The sequence below is a fragment of the Mobula hypostoma genome, chromosome 9, assembly GCF_963921235.1.
Source record: "Mobula hypostoma chromosome 9, sMobHyp1.1, whole genome shotgun sequence".
NCBI lineage: Eukaryota > Metazoa > Chordata > Chondrichthyes > Myliobatiformes > Myliobatidae > Mobula > Mobula hypostoma.
The window spans coordinates 129,313,829-129,327,797 of NC_086105.1; the positions used below are offsets into that span (position 1 = coordinate 129,313,829).

Genomic DNA, 13,969 nt, shown 5'->3' on the forward strand with positions numbered 1-13,969 from the left:
TCAGTAATCATTAGACGCCCTGTTTGCATTGATACTTAAAATGTGAGGAGATTTTGGTAATAATGTCATTCATGTCTATTATCATTCTGGGACTGAGAACATCAGTGTTAAGATGGGGTACATTATGTGGATAAACTATATTTACAGTTTAACGAAGGTTGATGTAAAAGTGTAAAGACAACTGAAAAGTAGACAAATGATAACATAGCTATAAATTTATTTTCTTTAACAATTGTTTTCTGGTGAATATACTTATTTGTCAAAAATCAATGCAATTTATTTTGTGTTGTAGCCCGTCAAGCAGCAAAAAATGCCCCCAAGAGATTGACTAATTTGCCTATCCGGTCTCCAATGGAGTCGAATTCTCCTGGAATAGACTATTCTGTGACAGATACACAACAGGCCAGTGAGGACAGCCACACTAGTGTATGTATGAGGCCATCTTCCCTTCGTGATGCTTTTTGTTTCAGTTTGCTACATGTCAAAATGTATTTTGTCATCAATTAAGGAAAATTAATTTGGGCTGTATAATAAAGTATAGAGCCTATTATTTCCTGACGGAGACATTTTTTTAAAATTAGGGCAATTTGGTTATTCAGTCATTCATGCAATTACATGTTAAAAACATTTATTAAGTTAATACGTGAATTGTAGCACTTGTGAAAAGCACAGGGACTATGAGTAAATCGGTAAGCCCTGACAAAGAATTGAAGCAGGCATGATGGGTCAAATGCATTATCTATGTTCTATTATTCTGTGTTTGTGAAAATACCTATTAGCTGCATTTTTTGTCCATGTTCATCATTCTCAAAGTTTATGGATAACGCTCTGACAAAAAAACTAAATAAATTCTAAGAGGAGTATGCAAGCAGTAACATCTTTGAGGATCTTAAGAAAAGGATTGAATTGGGACTGGTTAAGGAGGAGGTGGATATTGTGAGGGACACATTAATGACAGTTTTAAACACCATCTGGATCTAAGAGAAGAAAGACATTGACAATAAGGACCTGTCAAGTTAGTAGTTGTTATGGTGGATGGTCGCAGAATGGTCAGGAGAATGCTGAAAGTGGTAGGTAAACAGACTGACATTACAGTTTTAATATAACAGCTGAAAAGTCAATTATAAATTCTGGAAAAAAGTTAACGTAACTGAAAACTAAACATAAGATGATGGATCCACCATTAGAATTATCAGTGGAAATAAAAGGTATAGATAATTATAAAGGCTTAGATCTTGCTGATTGTTGCCTAGATTAGCCACCAAGATGGCTGTAAGTCCCAGAATACTGCGCTAGCATTATCAAGCCTGGAAATCTGGTGGAGTGCTGAATCTCTCAGTTGGCTGTACTGCTTACTTCCACATTTCGGATCTGGAGCATGACCAGATTGATACTTGCTGCCCTCCCTGCCTGTTTTCCCACCACTGTCAAAGCTGTCCAGGTTTACTTTTGGGTGGTCTCTCTGAACAGGGCTGATATTGGCAGTTTGCTTCTTGCCAGTTAAGTACAGGTATTCAGTGGCACACATGCATTCTTCTAAACAGGGAGGATTAGGTCAGCAAGACCTGATTCAATTAAAAAAATTACTAGAAAAACTTTAAAAGAGGCAGCTTCTATGGAGAGCGAGAAACCAAAGTTAATATTTTAGGTTGATGACCCTTTATCAGACGATCTGAAACAGAAACTTTATTTCTTTCTCCACAGATGCTGTCAGACTACTGAGTATTTCCACCATTTGTTTTTATTCAGTTTTGCAATTTTACACTCACCTTTAGTCCTCTAGAAACTTGAGTTATTTAAACGCCTGCTTTCTTTATTCTAACTTAGCTGACTCACAGCATCCATAATCTTATTACAGGAGGATGGATTTGTTGGCCGCTGCAGGGCTGCAGGCATCTTCTGCTCTTTCGGTACTTGGTTCATGGCTGTATTTCCAACTTGCAAACTGTTGGTTATGAACAAACCCTGTCAAACCTGGGGAAGGCCTGTAAATGTCAGAGCAGTCTTGAGTGGTCACCTTCTGCTGGTATCAAGCCTTTATGACCCATTGGCCCCCTTCACTGACTGATGTGCACTGGCTTCAGGGGCATTCAAATTTGTGACTTTAAGATTCTCATTGTTTTCAAATTTCTCTAACTTGAAACACCACTTCTTATGTTCACTCCAAGAACTTTTCTCAAAAGGCCTTCTTGCTCATATCTAATTTTATTAGATTTGCTATTAGAGACTGCATTCTGTTGTGTGGGCTTTAAAAGCTCTCAGACCCTTTCCCCAAGCTCACGTATCTTTCCGCCTATAAGATGCTCAACATCTTTGAGTAAGGTTTTAGTGGGCAGTCCTGATGTGTCCTTAAGTAGCTTTTTCCTTTATTTTCCTGTAAAATGCCTTATTAAGATCTTCATCTTTATTAAAGATGGTGTGTAAACGAAAGGTGTTGATTTATCATTTGCGACTAGGGAGGCTTCTGCACCTCCCAAGACTACATGTAATGGGAATATTTGAGTGTTTGCAATTCCCACACAATTAGAAAATAATTTTTGTATTCAAAACTGAAAAACTTAATTCATTGCAAAACAGAAGATGCTGGAAATACTGTTTCGGGAGTACCTGTAGAAAGAGAAGCAGTACTAACGTTTCTGGTCCGATAAAGGGTCTTTGCCCTGAAATTTTAACTCTGTTCACTGCATTTTCTGTTTTTATTTTATAACTTCAGCTTACATCATTCAGTGAACCAGATTAGTTTAGATAGATGATCTGAGATTCACAAGGAAACCTCTACTTTAAGCTTCCAAAGTAGATTTCCCTTTTAATTTGATGACGATTAAAAATGTGGTGTGCTGGTCCTGTCTTAAAGGTTTATGTGTAGGCTTGTGCTTACTTGGAAAGGTATGTAAGAGTTTGTCTTTTCCCTTGTACAGTTGGTGTCGATGAACATTGGAAGTGCTCCGACTATTCCAGTGATCTCAGCCCCTGAGACTCCTGGACCTGCTGTTACCTCCACTAATCTTGAAACTCCTCTGACTCCTGTTTTGGAGGATTCGCCCCAGAAAAAGTTATTGGGGCAGAAGGCCACGCCTCCACCCTCTCCACTGCTATCTGAGCTCCTGAAAAAAGGGAGTCTCCTGCCTACCAGTCCTAGGCTTGTAAGTAACCAGCAGGTTTTTATTTAAAGAAACCTAAGTGAAAGGTGAAAAGGCCCATAGTGTAGGAAAGCGCAGACTGAAAAGAGGATTAGATAAAACATACAGTAATGGGTATAAAACCATGTTGATTGAAAGGTAAGGAGGTGCACTATTTTGAAGTAATTCTGTGGCAAGTATAGTCACTCCCTGTTAAAACCTACACGATGAGTATCCTGTGATCATACATTTTTTTGGGTCTTTTTATTACCAGAGAACTACTATTCTATACATTGATTATGACTTATACTGAAATATAGAAATCATAGTATACTTTCGCAGTCAGCCTAATAAAAGTGTGTTTTTTGCTGATACGTCCATATATCGTTTAGGATATCAATGAATTATACGTCTTATTTCATAATAACAGGCATTTTGTCTCTTTTGCACCTCTTCGTTTTTCAGGTCAGTGATGTTGATCTCCAGATGAACTCTACGCATGTTACTAGTCCCAATGTTCATGTTGAAATGGGAACAGGAGTATCAACCCTGCATGTTCCAGAGCTGCAGCCAACTTGTACCAGTGTACCAGTATCTCCAGCACCTACAGGTAATACTTACCATTGTTCCTATCTAGTTCAATACTATTTAACATAGAAATATGACAGGCTAGTTATTTCACCTATGGAATAACTTCTTTCAATTATTTTTGTTTAAATATGTGGCACTTGAATTTATAGTTCACTCTTAGGGTTTGTACTTTTGTTGTAATTTTGTCTTTGGGATTGATATCTACTAGATATAACCTTAGCCAAAGGTGAGATTAAAGCTGAATTGTATTGGAAGGGGGGGTCATTTTATGTTAAATAATATTAAGATTAGTTATTTTCCAATGTTCACTATTTTTAGTAACTTGAATAAACTGAGAGAAAAGAGATACTGTTAGAAATAAGCAAACTATGGAATAAAAGCTATTGTCAGAATGCAAGGTAATTCTTAAAATTATTAATAATATTCTGGTTTTCATCTCCTCTGTATCCCTATTTTGCTATCCTTTAAACTCTTCCCCAGCTCCTCTTCACCCCACCTTTCTTTACAACTAAGTATTGTATTGAAATTTATTGCTTCTAAAACAAAAATTTCTTAATCAATATGTTCCTTTTTTGTCTGTTTGTCATTTGTATGTGTACTCATATATTCAGCTTTGTGGTCCATATGATGTTCTGTGTCATGACATTGGCACTGGTTAAATAGCTTATTGATTTAGATACTAAATATGCAGCTGACATTTAGAATTCAAATTCTATCATGATAGTTGAAAAAAACAGAATTGTAGAACTCAGCTGTTCTTTAGTGCCCAGTGGGGTGGGACTGCTACTCTGACAGTCTGATTGCCACATATTTACTCCAGCAATACAGCTCTTGACTTTCCTGTAACAGGAAGATCAGCAGTGTTCACCATAAATTTAGCCCCCAGTCTTGTTGATGTTCCACCGGTAACTTGTTTAATATTTCCTGAATTGGATTCAATCAGGCAAGCATTACATCAAATTGGGAGGTGCTAGCTTTGTTGTCTACAGAATTTCACAAGTAATATGAGCAAGGTAATGCTGGAAGGCCAAGAAATTTGCCTTCAAAGTGCTAAGTGGTGTTCATTTCTCGACCTCTTAGAACCATCTGAGATATTCAATCCCAGCCTTTTTGTTGGGACTTTAAATAACATTAAAGACAGAACTAAGGTGTCAAGCAACACACATCAACGTTGCTGGTGAACGCAGCAGGCCAGGCAGCATCTCTAGGAAGAGGTACAGTCGATGTTTCAGGCCGAGACCCTTTGTAAGATGTCAACTTGGCCAGTGAAATTAATTAATAGTGCCATACCCATTTTTCACATTTTAACAACCTCTCTGATCTGAAAATCAAAGATCAGTGTTTGGTCTCATTGATAACTGTGTACACAGCTTGTTCCAGGCTTTCCTTGCACCAGGACATTTTTGCAATGAATACAGACTCACAATAAAATTTGTCTGAATCTACCACTCTTGCTGGATGACATTGAGATTGAATGTAAGTTTTAAAGGCATTGCAAGTAACCATGAGGAACATATGGGAGAAGGACCAGAGAACTCATTGCCCAAGACTGCGGTTACAGATCCTACACTTTCATCTATACCCCTGTGCAGTAAGCTTTGTGTAGGTGATATTTCAATAATACAGAGATATATGACTTGCCGTTATGTCAGGACTACTCTCACAGCTGAAGTCGTGGTGGCCATCACTCTTAACCTTTTTGGCTAAAGATCATTCCACTCTCCTGCCACTGACTATGCAGCATATCACAGTTTGCTGTTCTTTGTTGCAATCAGGTGATTAGTCAAGAAGACAAAACTTTATCTACTTTTCCTTCAGGCTGGGCATGGACATTTGCTTCCTTCGCAACCTCCTTCAAGGTGCAGAGACTCAAGTTTGCACACTTAAGCATTCCTTACACATCCTTCTCTGGCAATCTTTTGCCAGGAACATCTGGCTATAGCCCAGGATGGTCTCCGTGGCCTTTCTGTAGATTTTGTTTTCCTGTCAAAGTTCCTCTAAAACAGGGGTTCCCAATCTTTTTTATGCCATGAACCCATACCATGAATTGAGGAGTCCACGGACCCCAGGTTGGGAACCCCTACTCTTAAAAAATTGGGATCATTTTCATTTTTTCTCTCATCGATCATCATTACGTAATCTGTTCTCTGAGAAGCCACACTCCTCAATCTTTGGAATAATAATGTGTGTCAGGAATTGTCTTTAAGGACATGTAAACAGCTGCATGATATTGAAGCAACTTAGCATATACTCAAATGGCACATTGTTACACCAGGAAAGCCAATAACACTGTTTAATTAGGATGTTGTATTCCTAATGGTACTTTTTAAAACATTCTTCACTCAACACACAATGACGTTTTTGCAATTAGAAGTGCTTTATTAACACATTTTAAAATTGGTATTCTTGCCAAGCTGAAGTAAGTAGGAAGTCTTATTTTTATTTCACCCTTTTACAACCTTATGTTGAACTAGATCACTTTATAGTCAATTAAGTACATTGTTGAGGTGTGATCGATGTCATATGAAATTAATAGCAGCTGGTTTAAACACAAGCTTCCAGGGGATAAGAAAACTACTTAGGAACTGAAGCTCAATGCCCCTGCTGGGGCACAGGCCACTGACAGCAGTTCAGCAGAGGTCTCTGTCCTGGGACAGTTTTTCAGGTTATCCCCAGGTGTAGCCCATGAGAGATCCGTCCTCACCCAGGCCTTTGGAACTTCTGTGATGTTTCTGTAGCACTGGGTTTATATGAGATGGGATTCCTAGCCCCCCCCCCCCATGCCTAACCCTTTCACATCTTGGGACCATCCATAGCGGAGTAATGTGCTTTCTTTCAGTAATGTAGATTGAAAGTAAACATTAACCAGGCCACTGCATAACTTCACTGTGCTTTCAACAGTATTGTGCTAATCCAAAATAGTACTGCATTAGGAACAATAATAAAAAAGTGAAAACCTACAGATGCTAGAAACTGAATATGCTGGAAGTACTCAGCAGATGAGACAGCATCAACATCATGGTCTCATATTTTGACTTTGTACTCTCCAGCCTGACAGTATCAATATTGCTTTCTCTAACTTCCTTTAACCCACCCCCCTCTTCCACCCATCTTTGTTTTCCCTTATCCCATATAACAATTATAGCATGGAAACAGGCCATCTCGGCCCTTCTAGTCTGTGCCAAACGCTTACTCTCACCTAGCCCCAGCAACCTGCACTCAGCCCATAACCCTCCATTCCTTTCCTGTCCATATACCTATCCAATTTTTCTTTAAGTGACAATATCGAACCTGCCTCTACCACTTCTACTGGAAACTTGTTCCACACAGCCACCACTCTCTGAGTAAAGAAGTTACTCCTAAACTTTTGTCCCCTAACTCTCAACTCATGTCCTCTTGTTTGAACTTCCCCTACTCTCAATGGAAAAAGTCTATCCACGTCAACTCTATCTATCCCCCTCATAATTTTAAATACCTCTATCAAGTCCCCCCTCAACCTTCTACGCTCCAAAGAATAAAGACCTAACTTGTTCAACCCTTCTCTGTAACTCAGGTGCTGAAACCCAGGTAACATTCTGGTAAATCTTCTCTGTACTCTCTCTATTTTGTTGACATCTTTCCTATAATTCGGTGACCAGAACTGTACACAATACTCTATGGGAGCTGCGCGAAAACACAGCGCTGTAGGGGAATGTATCAGAGGTGCGCGAAAACACAGCATAATTGAGGAAACTATGGGAAATGCGAGATAACAGCGATATTTGGGAAGCTATGGGAGGTGCGCGATTTGGCCTTACCAATGCCTTGTACAATTTTAACATTACATCCCAACTCCTATACTCAATGCTCTGATTTAAAAGGTCAGCATACCAAAAGCTGCCTTCACCACCCTATCCACACGAGATTCCACCTTCAGGGAACTGTAGCCCCTTTACTTTTTTACTTTCCCCTTCCCACTACAACCTGCTAACTCCTTCACCTTCCTCCCTCTAGACCTCTACTGTCTTCTCTCAGATTCCTTCTTTAACCCTTTTCTGCCTACTGCCTTCTAGCTCCTCACATCATTCTCCCTTTTCTCTCCTGCCTTCCCCCTCTCAGCTGCCAGCTTGTGCTCCTCCTCCTGCCCCCACCCTATTATTCTGGCTTCTGCCGTCTTCCTTTCCAGTTCTGATGAAGGGTGTTGACCCAAAATGTCAACTGTTCATTTTCCTCCATAGGTGCTGCCTGACTTGCAGAGTTCCTCCAGCATTTTGTGTTTGTAGCATCAACATTGTAGAATATTTGTAAACCTGTTTTAAGTTACAGAGAAGGGAAGGAGTGGGAAGACAAAATGAATGTCTGTCATAGAGTTGACCAAGAAAAGCAGAATGCCACACCTTCTGATGGTTTGTTCATTCCCTATCACAAAGATTCCTATTGTTTCTACAGTTCTCTGTAGCTGAAAACTTGTCTGGTTTCTAAGTATTCCTAACTGTGTTGAAAAGTCACCAATCTAAAATGTTAGTTTTTCAGTGTCCTGGCATCATACCTGACCTGCTGAGTATATCCAGTATTTTCTGTTTTTATTTCTGCAAGAACAAGGTGGATTTAGTTGATTTGATACAGAGATTCCACTGGTTTTCTGAATCTGTTCACTAGTAGCAGTGTGACCTTTGTGTATATGAATGCAATGGGTCACTTTGTAGGTAATTAAAAAGAAAATGGTTTGTCATATCAAAGGAATTCTATGTACGTGCTCCTTTATTATAAAGGCACACATGTGAAAAGGAGCAATCATTCAGCAAAAAAGATTTCCATTGTCTTTAATGAAGGATGGAGCCATAGAAATAAGCTTACTACTGATTTGGGCAAAGGGTAATAGTGAACCCATGTATGAATCCCAGGAAAATGCAGACAGTATGAAACAAAGGCATGAGATAGTCAGTACTTAATGTGTTTTTCTCTTCTGCATGATCAAAGAATCTTGGTGAAGTTATTGTACATCATCAGAAACTGAACCTTGAAGCCCTCTCATTAGATATTGTGAAATTTAAAGTATATTAATCAATGTCTGCCACCATTTTAACTGTCCTGGATAATACCCGTTTAGGCTTTGGTATTTTTGGTATTATGTCACTGAGGGTTCAGTTATGTGAAGGCCTGGAGAAGCTCAGCCTGTTTAACTTGAAAAGGGAAAGATTATGGAAAGACTTAACAGAGGTCTTTAACTTAATTAAGAGTTTCAATTGAGAGAAAGTTTCCATTGGTAGGACTGGAGGAAACATTTAGTAAAATTAGATGATCAGAAGAAAGATGAAGCAAAATATTTTTCATGCAGCAAATTAAAGTGGTCTGGGAGCATTTTGATTTTATTGAAGATAGGTTCAATCTTAATGTGCTAAATACAATTGAATATATAATTAGAAGGGAAGAAATTGAAAATGAGCAAGACAGTGGATTTCTTTGAGAGAGACAAAATAGGTTTGATTCCAGCTTTTTACCCCATTATATACTGTACTATTTCAGGTCTTCTGCACATAATTTTCTCTGAATCAACAAGGCAGGTTATAAAGTTGCTTTATTATCCAGAGAGCAAGCAAGTATCCTAGGGAATAGTCAAAGCATGTTCCATTTAATTTATTCTCAATTCCTTCTTCAAAGTAAGTAGGTAACAGTCCACCTCCTTTTTGAAATGGTGCCTTAATTGTTTTAGACATTCTGTAACTAGAAGGTAAGCTGTAATTTTAGCTTCTAACTTCAGGTCACAAGGCTGCATTCCACAGACTTACTTGAAATATCAGTAGTCCTGTGGCCCATTTTCCCCATTCTCACTCTTCTTATGGTCCCATAGTCCAAACTGGTTCCCTTGGCTCTTCCTCTGTCAAGGAGGATTTGAAGAGAGCACCTAATTGTTGAGCTGGATGAGTTGATTGATTTTGACAGCTTTGAAAATCATCAAAATAGTTTCTCTGCCTGTACATAATAGACTTCTTTTTAAAGCCTATTGAAATTCAGTTAGATTTTCAAGCAGTTCATTGTAAGTGCAAATTTAAATCCCAAATCCTCTTTGAAAGATGGGAATATGAAAAATCTCAGATCATAGTATTGTTTGGCTCTCAGTATGCTCTGATATGTTCTATTAATTTGGTTATTGGTACACTGACTATTACAAAACATAAGGGAAAGAGTGGATGGACTTCTTGGCAGTGACTTTACTTAAGCACCGTGCAAAGTTGTCTTCACTAATATATTTAGATTAGACATGTTATTGATGATACAGAAGCTGGGTAGCAATGTGAGCTGCCTGAAGTTGCAGAGGCTTTAGGAGTTTAAAGACAGGACAGTTGAATGGGCTAGGAAATTGAAAGATGTTAGTGTTCAGGAGAACCTAGGTGCCTTTGACCTTGTACGTGAAAGTTAACATGAAAATTAAGCGCATAACTGGGAAAACAAATGATAAATTGTCTTTTATATCAAGAGGATTTGAGTACAAGAGTAGAGATATTTTTCTCTAATTATATGCTCCAGGTGGTGAGACTGCATCTGGAACATTGTGTACAGGTCTGGTTTTCCTACCTTACAACCAATGAAATGCAGTGAAAGATAGACCATATTGTTTCTGGATTAGTCATACCAGGAGAGATTCAAGAGCCTTGGCCTATAGTCTCAGGAGTTCTGCCATAGATTGAACTGGTGCTTGACAGTGTTCTCACAGCATATCTACCACCATGCAAAGCTATTTATTATAGTTATCAGTATTATAGATCCACCCTGCCTGCCTCCTTTCTCAAATCAGTGATATCCTTCATCGTTTAGTGGGGAGGTGTTACTGTGTTGAACAACCTGGCTATATACACAGTAGATCTAATGCCACAAGTCTGAGTATTTGGGAGCCTCGTAGAATTAAATACAGCTGTAATCTATAATATCATGTCTGAGCAATTTCTGTCCATCTCCATGAATTACAGGAAATCAAATCCTGTCAAGAACAGAGGCCAGCATATTTTAGAGACTTAAAGCTACAATATGCAAAGCACCAATAGCATTTTCCTGTCAGTAGAACTAAATGGATATACAACCAACAAATCAAGGCTTCACTTCTCTTAGTATAGGATTGCTTACAATCTGGCAAAAAACCCAGAAGGATAAGGCCTCATGGACGGTATAAGGCTTCATGGATGTCATTGTGTTAATCAATGTTAGTGACCCACATGTGCAAACCAAACTGAAATATTAACTGAAACATGTCACATAAATAATGGTATTTAAATGGTCTGGTATATTCCTTATGATATCAATACCTAAACAAATGCAAGACTATTGTCTGTGATGATACCACCCTTGTCTCTAATATCCTGTCATTCTGAATGCACTGATTACTAAGGCAACTTATTCCAGTGCAGTTATGACACTGAGGAAAATTGCCTAGTTATATTGTGTTCCTAAAAAAAAATTCCACAATCCCATTTATTAATCAACTAATGAGGAAAGTGATGAATATTCAAGTGAGCTGACTCTGAAATGTTCAATTAAAGGTTCTGCCAGAGCTGCTTGGCTTGCAACCTTATTTCCATTATTATACAGGTGTACAGCTGATTTCGCTGTTCTTGGTGAAAAAGCTCCCAGCACAACAGTTTTTATTGAGTTTAACATGAAACTCTCTAGAGGCTGAAAACATAACCTGATGCAGATGATTATAATTATCAACTTATCAATCTCAGGACAATGCTCTAAGAATTATGGAGACGGCATTCTTGACCCAGCAATATTCAACTGTCTGACTTTGCTTGTAACATGTCTGTGAAGCACATTAATTAACTTTTAGGACATGAGAATATCTAGAGTACAATGGAAAGCTTGCTCCTCATCTGTTGCTACAACTACAAAGAACTGAAGGACAATATGGTCTGTTTTGTGTATCCCCAACTTCTGACTTTGTTGCTCATCCCATTTACCACCACACTGCAACAATTCATGTTTACTTCAGTAATATTTTCAAGCCATTGGCTGGACAATCAAGAAGCACAAGATCAATAAATTCATAAATTGGATGTTTCGCTCTTGGCCCTGCATGATTCTGAATTGCAGATGTGCCAATGATCTTTCATTGTTGATTGAAATATTTAGTTTTTTGGTGTTCATGAGTTCAGCAATTACAGATTTTTAATACTTGAATTCTACTAAATGTAAGTAATCTTCAAGTAACAGTTTCTAATTTTGTAAAAATAATTATTACCCCCCAACCTCCATTTGCTCCTGATTAATGTTGAAATAGGTGCTCACAATCTTCTGATTGGGCAGGGAGCTGTAGATCAATCACTGCACAAGTCTGTCAGATTTACCATTTTCATTTTGTTTCTGTACCCTTAATCCTACATTCATCATAGTTTGAGTTGTCAATATTTACATTTTTTGTATTTTGTCATGAATGGAATTGTGTATGTTCCCTTTCATTTTGTGTAATTCCAAAAATAGGTGTTTAATGTATTAGTATCTGCTTGCTTTGGTGGGCAATATATTGATAAGGAAATGAGTAATCTGTATAATTTGTGTGTGGATATGGTCAGATGAAGTCATATTTGTTTAAAATGGTACCACTGGAATTCTAGGCTCTGTATTAGAGCACTGGTTGTGTGTATTGCATGCCGTACAACAGAAAGCGAGACTTAATTATACTTATGTATGGGGTGTAGTTTGGGAAAGATTTGGTTGTGGTCATTATATGACCTGTACTGTGTTTTCATTGGAATCTTTACCCCGCCTTTCAGAATGAATAATATGAAGTTATGCATTCTTATACGAGTTCTTTACAACGACTGGATGCTGTAAAGCAAATGAAAATGCCTTTCCATGTATAATCTCTTTCATAGCAGCCAATTTGCACATAATAAATTCGCATGAACAATTTTGTATTGACAGATAATCTGTTTGTCCAAATGTGCTGGCTAGAGCTTAATTTAACATCTCCACTGAAAGATATTCTAACATACTCTTGCCGTGGAGTTTTGACTAAGACTTCTGTGTCTAAGTCCCTGGATTGGGAAATTTTTCCCAAGCTGTACCCCATACATGAGAGCAATTTATAGGTTTCGGTTCACAGTGGGTTCAGTTGTCATTCAACTAAGTAAAGAATGTGTGTTGAACATCGTTCCTCTTGCCTACCTGCATGAGCCTTGTATCTTTCTTTGTGCACTTTATGTTAGGAGCCCCTACTCTGTCAAGGCTTTTGGAGGTCGGCCTCTCGCAGTTCACATCACCTTTCGTTCCTTTCTCTACCACCAGCCGTGAGGCACCACCTCCAGTTAAACCTATGCAAATTCTAACTGACCAGGTGTATTCAGCCACCACCGCAACCATGACGCAGAAGAACAGCAGGACAGGTCTGTCACTAGGCAGTGTAAACCAATCATTACAAGATCTCAAAAAAAAAACAAATCCTGTTCATTTTAAAGATTGTCCCAAACATTTGCTGTTGGATATAGATGAGAAATACCATAAAGTGTGGAATTTAAAACACCTAAAAAAAATTAAAGATCTGATGTCTTTTGATTCAAAAATGCCATGTGAACTTAGATTGGACAAAAATTAATGACATCATAATTCATCCTCTTTTGAATCTGATTTTCAATCAAAGCAGTGTGAAGACACCTTTAGAATATTTTCCTAATCTTAGTGTGATGGAGTTTTTGTGCAAGATGCTTTTGTACCCTCCTCACTCTAAATCATCATGCTTGTATTTTTGAAAATTGTACGTGCATAATAAATTTCCTGAATTGGAGAGACTCCATGAAATAATAAATGAACAATGTAAGCTGTTGCTGATGTATTACTATGGAAATTCATTATGGCTTGGTATAAAATGCAATAATAACAGCTGTTATTTTGGGTGTGATGTGCTGTCAGAATATGAAGTCAATGAGAGCTCCTAGTTCCAAAAGGGAATTGCAAATGGGAATCTCGCCTGGGCTCTTGACTTTGCAGTTTGTTGTTTTATGGCATTTTAAAGAGCTTCATTTCATGATGGTAATGTACACCTTACATAAGACAAGTTAAAACTTCGGTGAATAGGGTGAATTATGTTCCAGGAAGTGTAATGAAAAAGATAGCATTTATTTAAGATTTTTTTTTTTTTTGCAATTTAGGCAAATTACTTTACAGCCCATCAAATAGTTTTTGATGCATAATCTCTTGTGCTCTTGGTGTACTGGCTTGGTTGTAAATTAATGAATACAGTTACTATTTTTGAATAGCACGTTCTTTCAAATACCATTGTAATAATA

At 38.0% G+C, this 13,969-nt stretch overlaps 1 protein-coding gene across 5 annotated transcripts in view; it reads left to right on the forward strand.

Annotated features, from left to right (window-relative positions):
* The window catches only part of brd8a (bromodomain containing 8a), a 57,136-nt gene that overhangs the window by 17,926 nt on the left and 25,241 nt on the right, over nt 1-13,969 (forward strand). For 3 of the 5 annotated variants that reach the window (XM_063059120.1, XM_063059119.1, XM_063059121.1), the window contains exons 8-11: nt 293-426; nt 2,919-3,143; nt 3,585-3,729; nt 12,893-13,069. In XM_063059120.1, the coding sequence (XP_062915190.1) occupies nt 293-426; nt 2,919-3,143; nt 3,585-3,729; nt 12,893-13,069 (681 nt within the window). The remainder of the gene's footprint in view (nt 1-292; nt 427-2,918; nt 3,144-3,584; nt 3,730-12,892; nt 13,070-13,969) is intronic. The other 2 variants (XM_063059124.1, XM_063059122.1) reach the window with 2 other exon arrangements.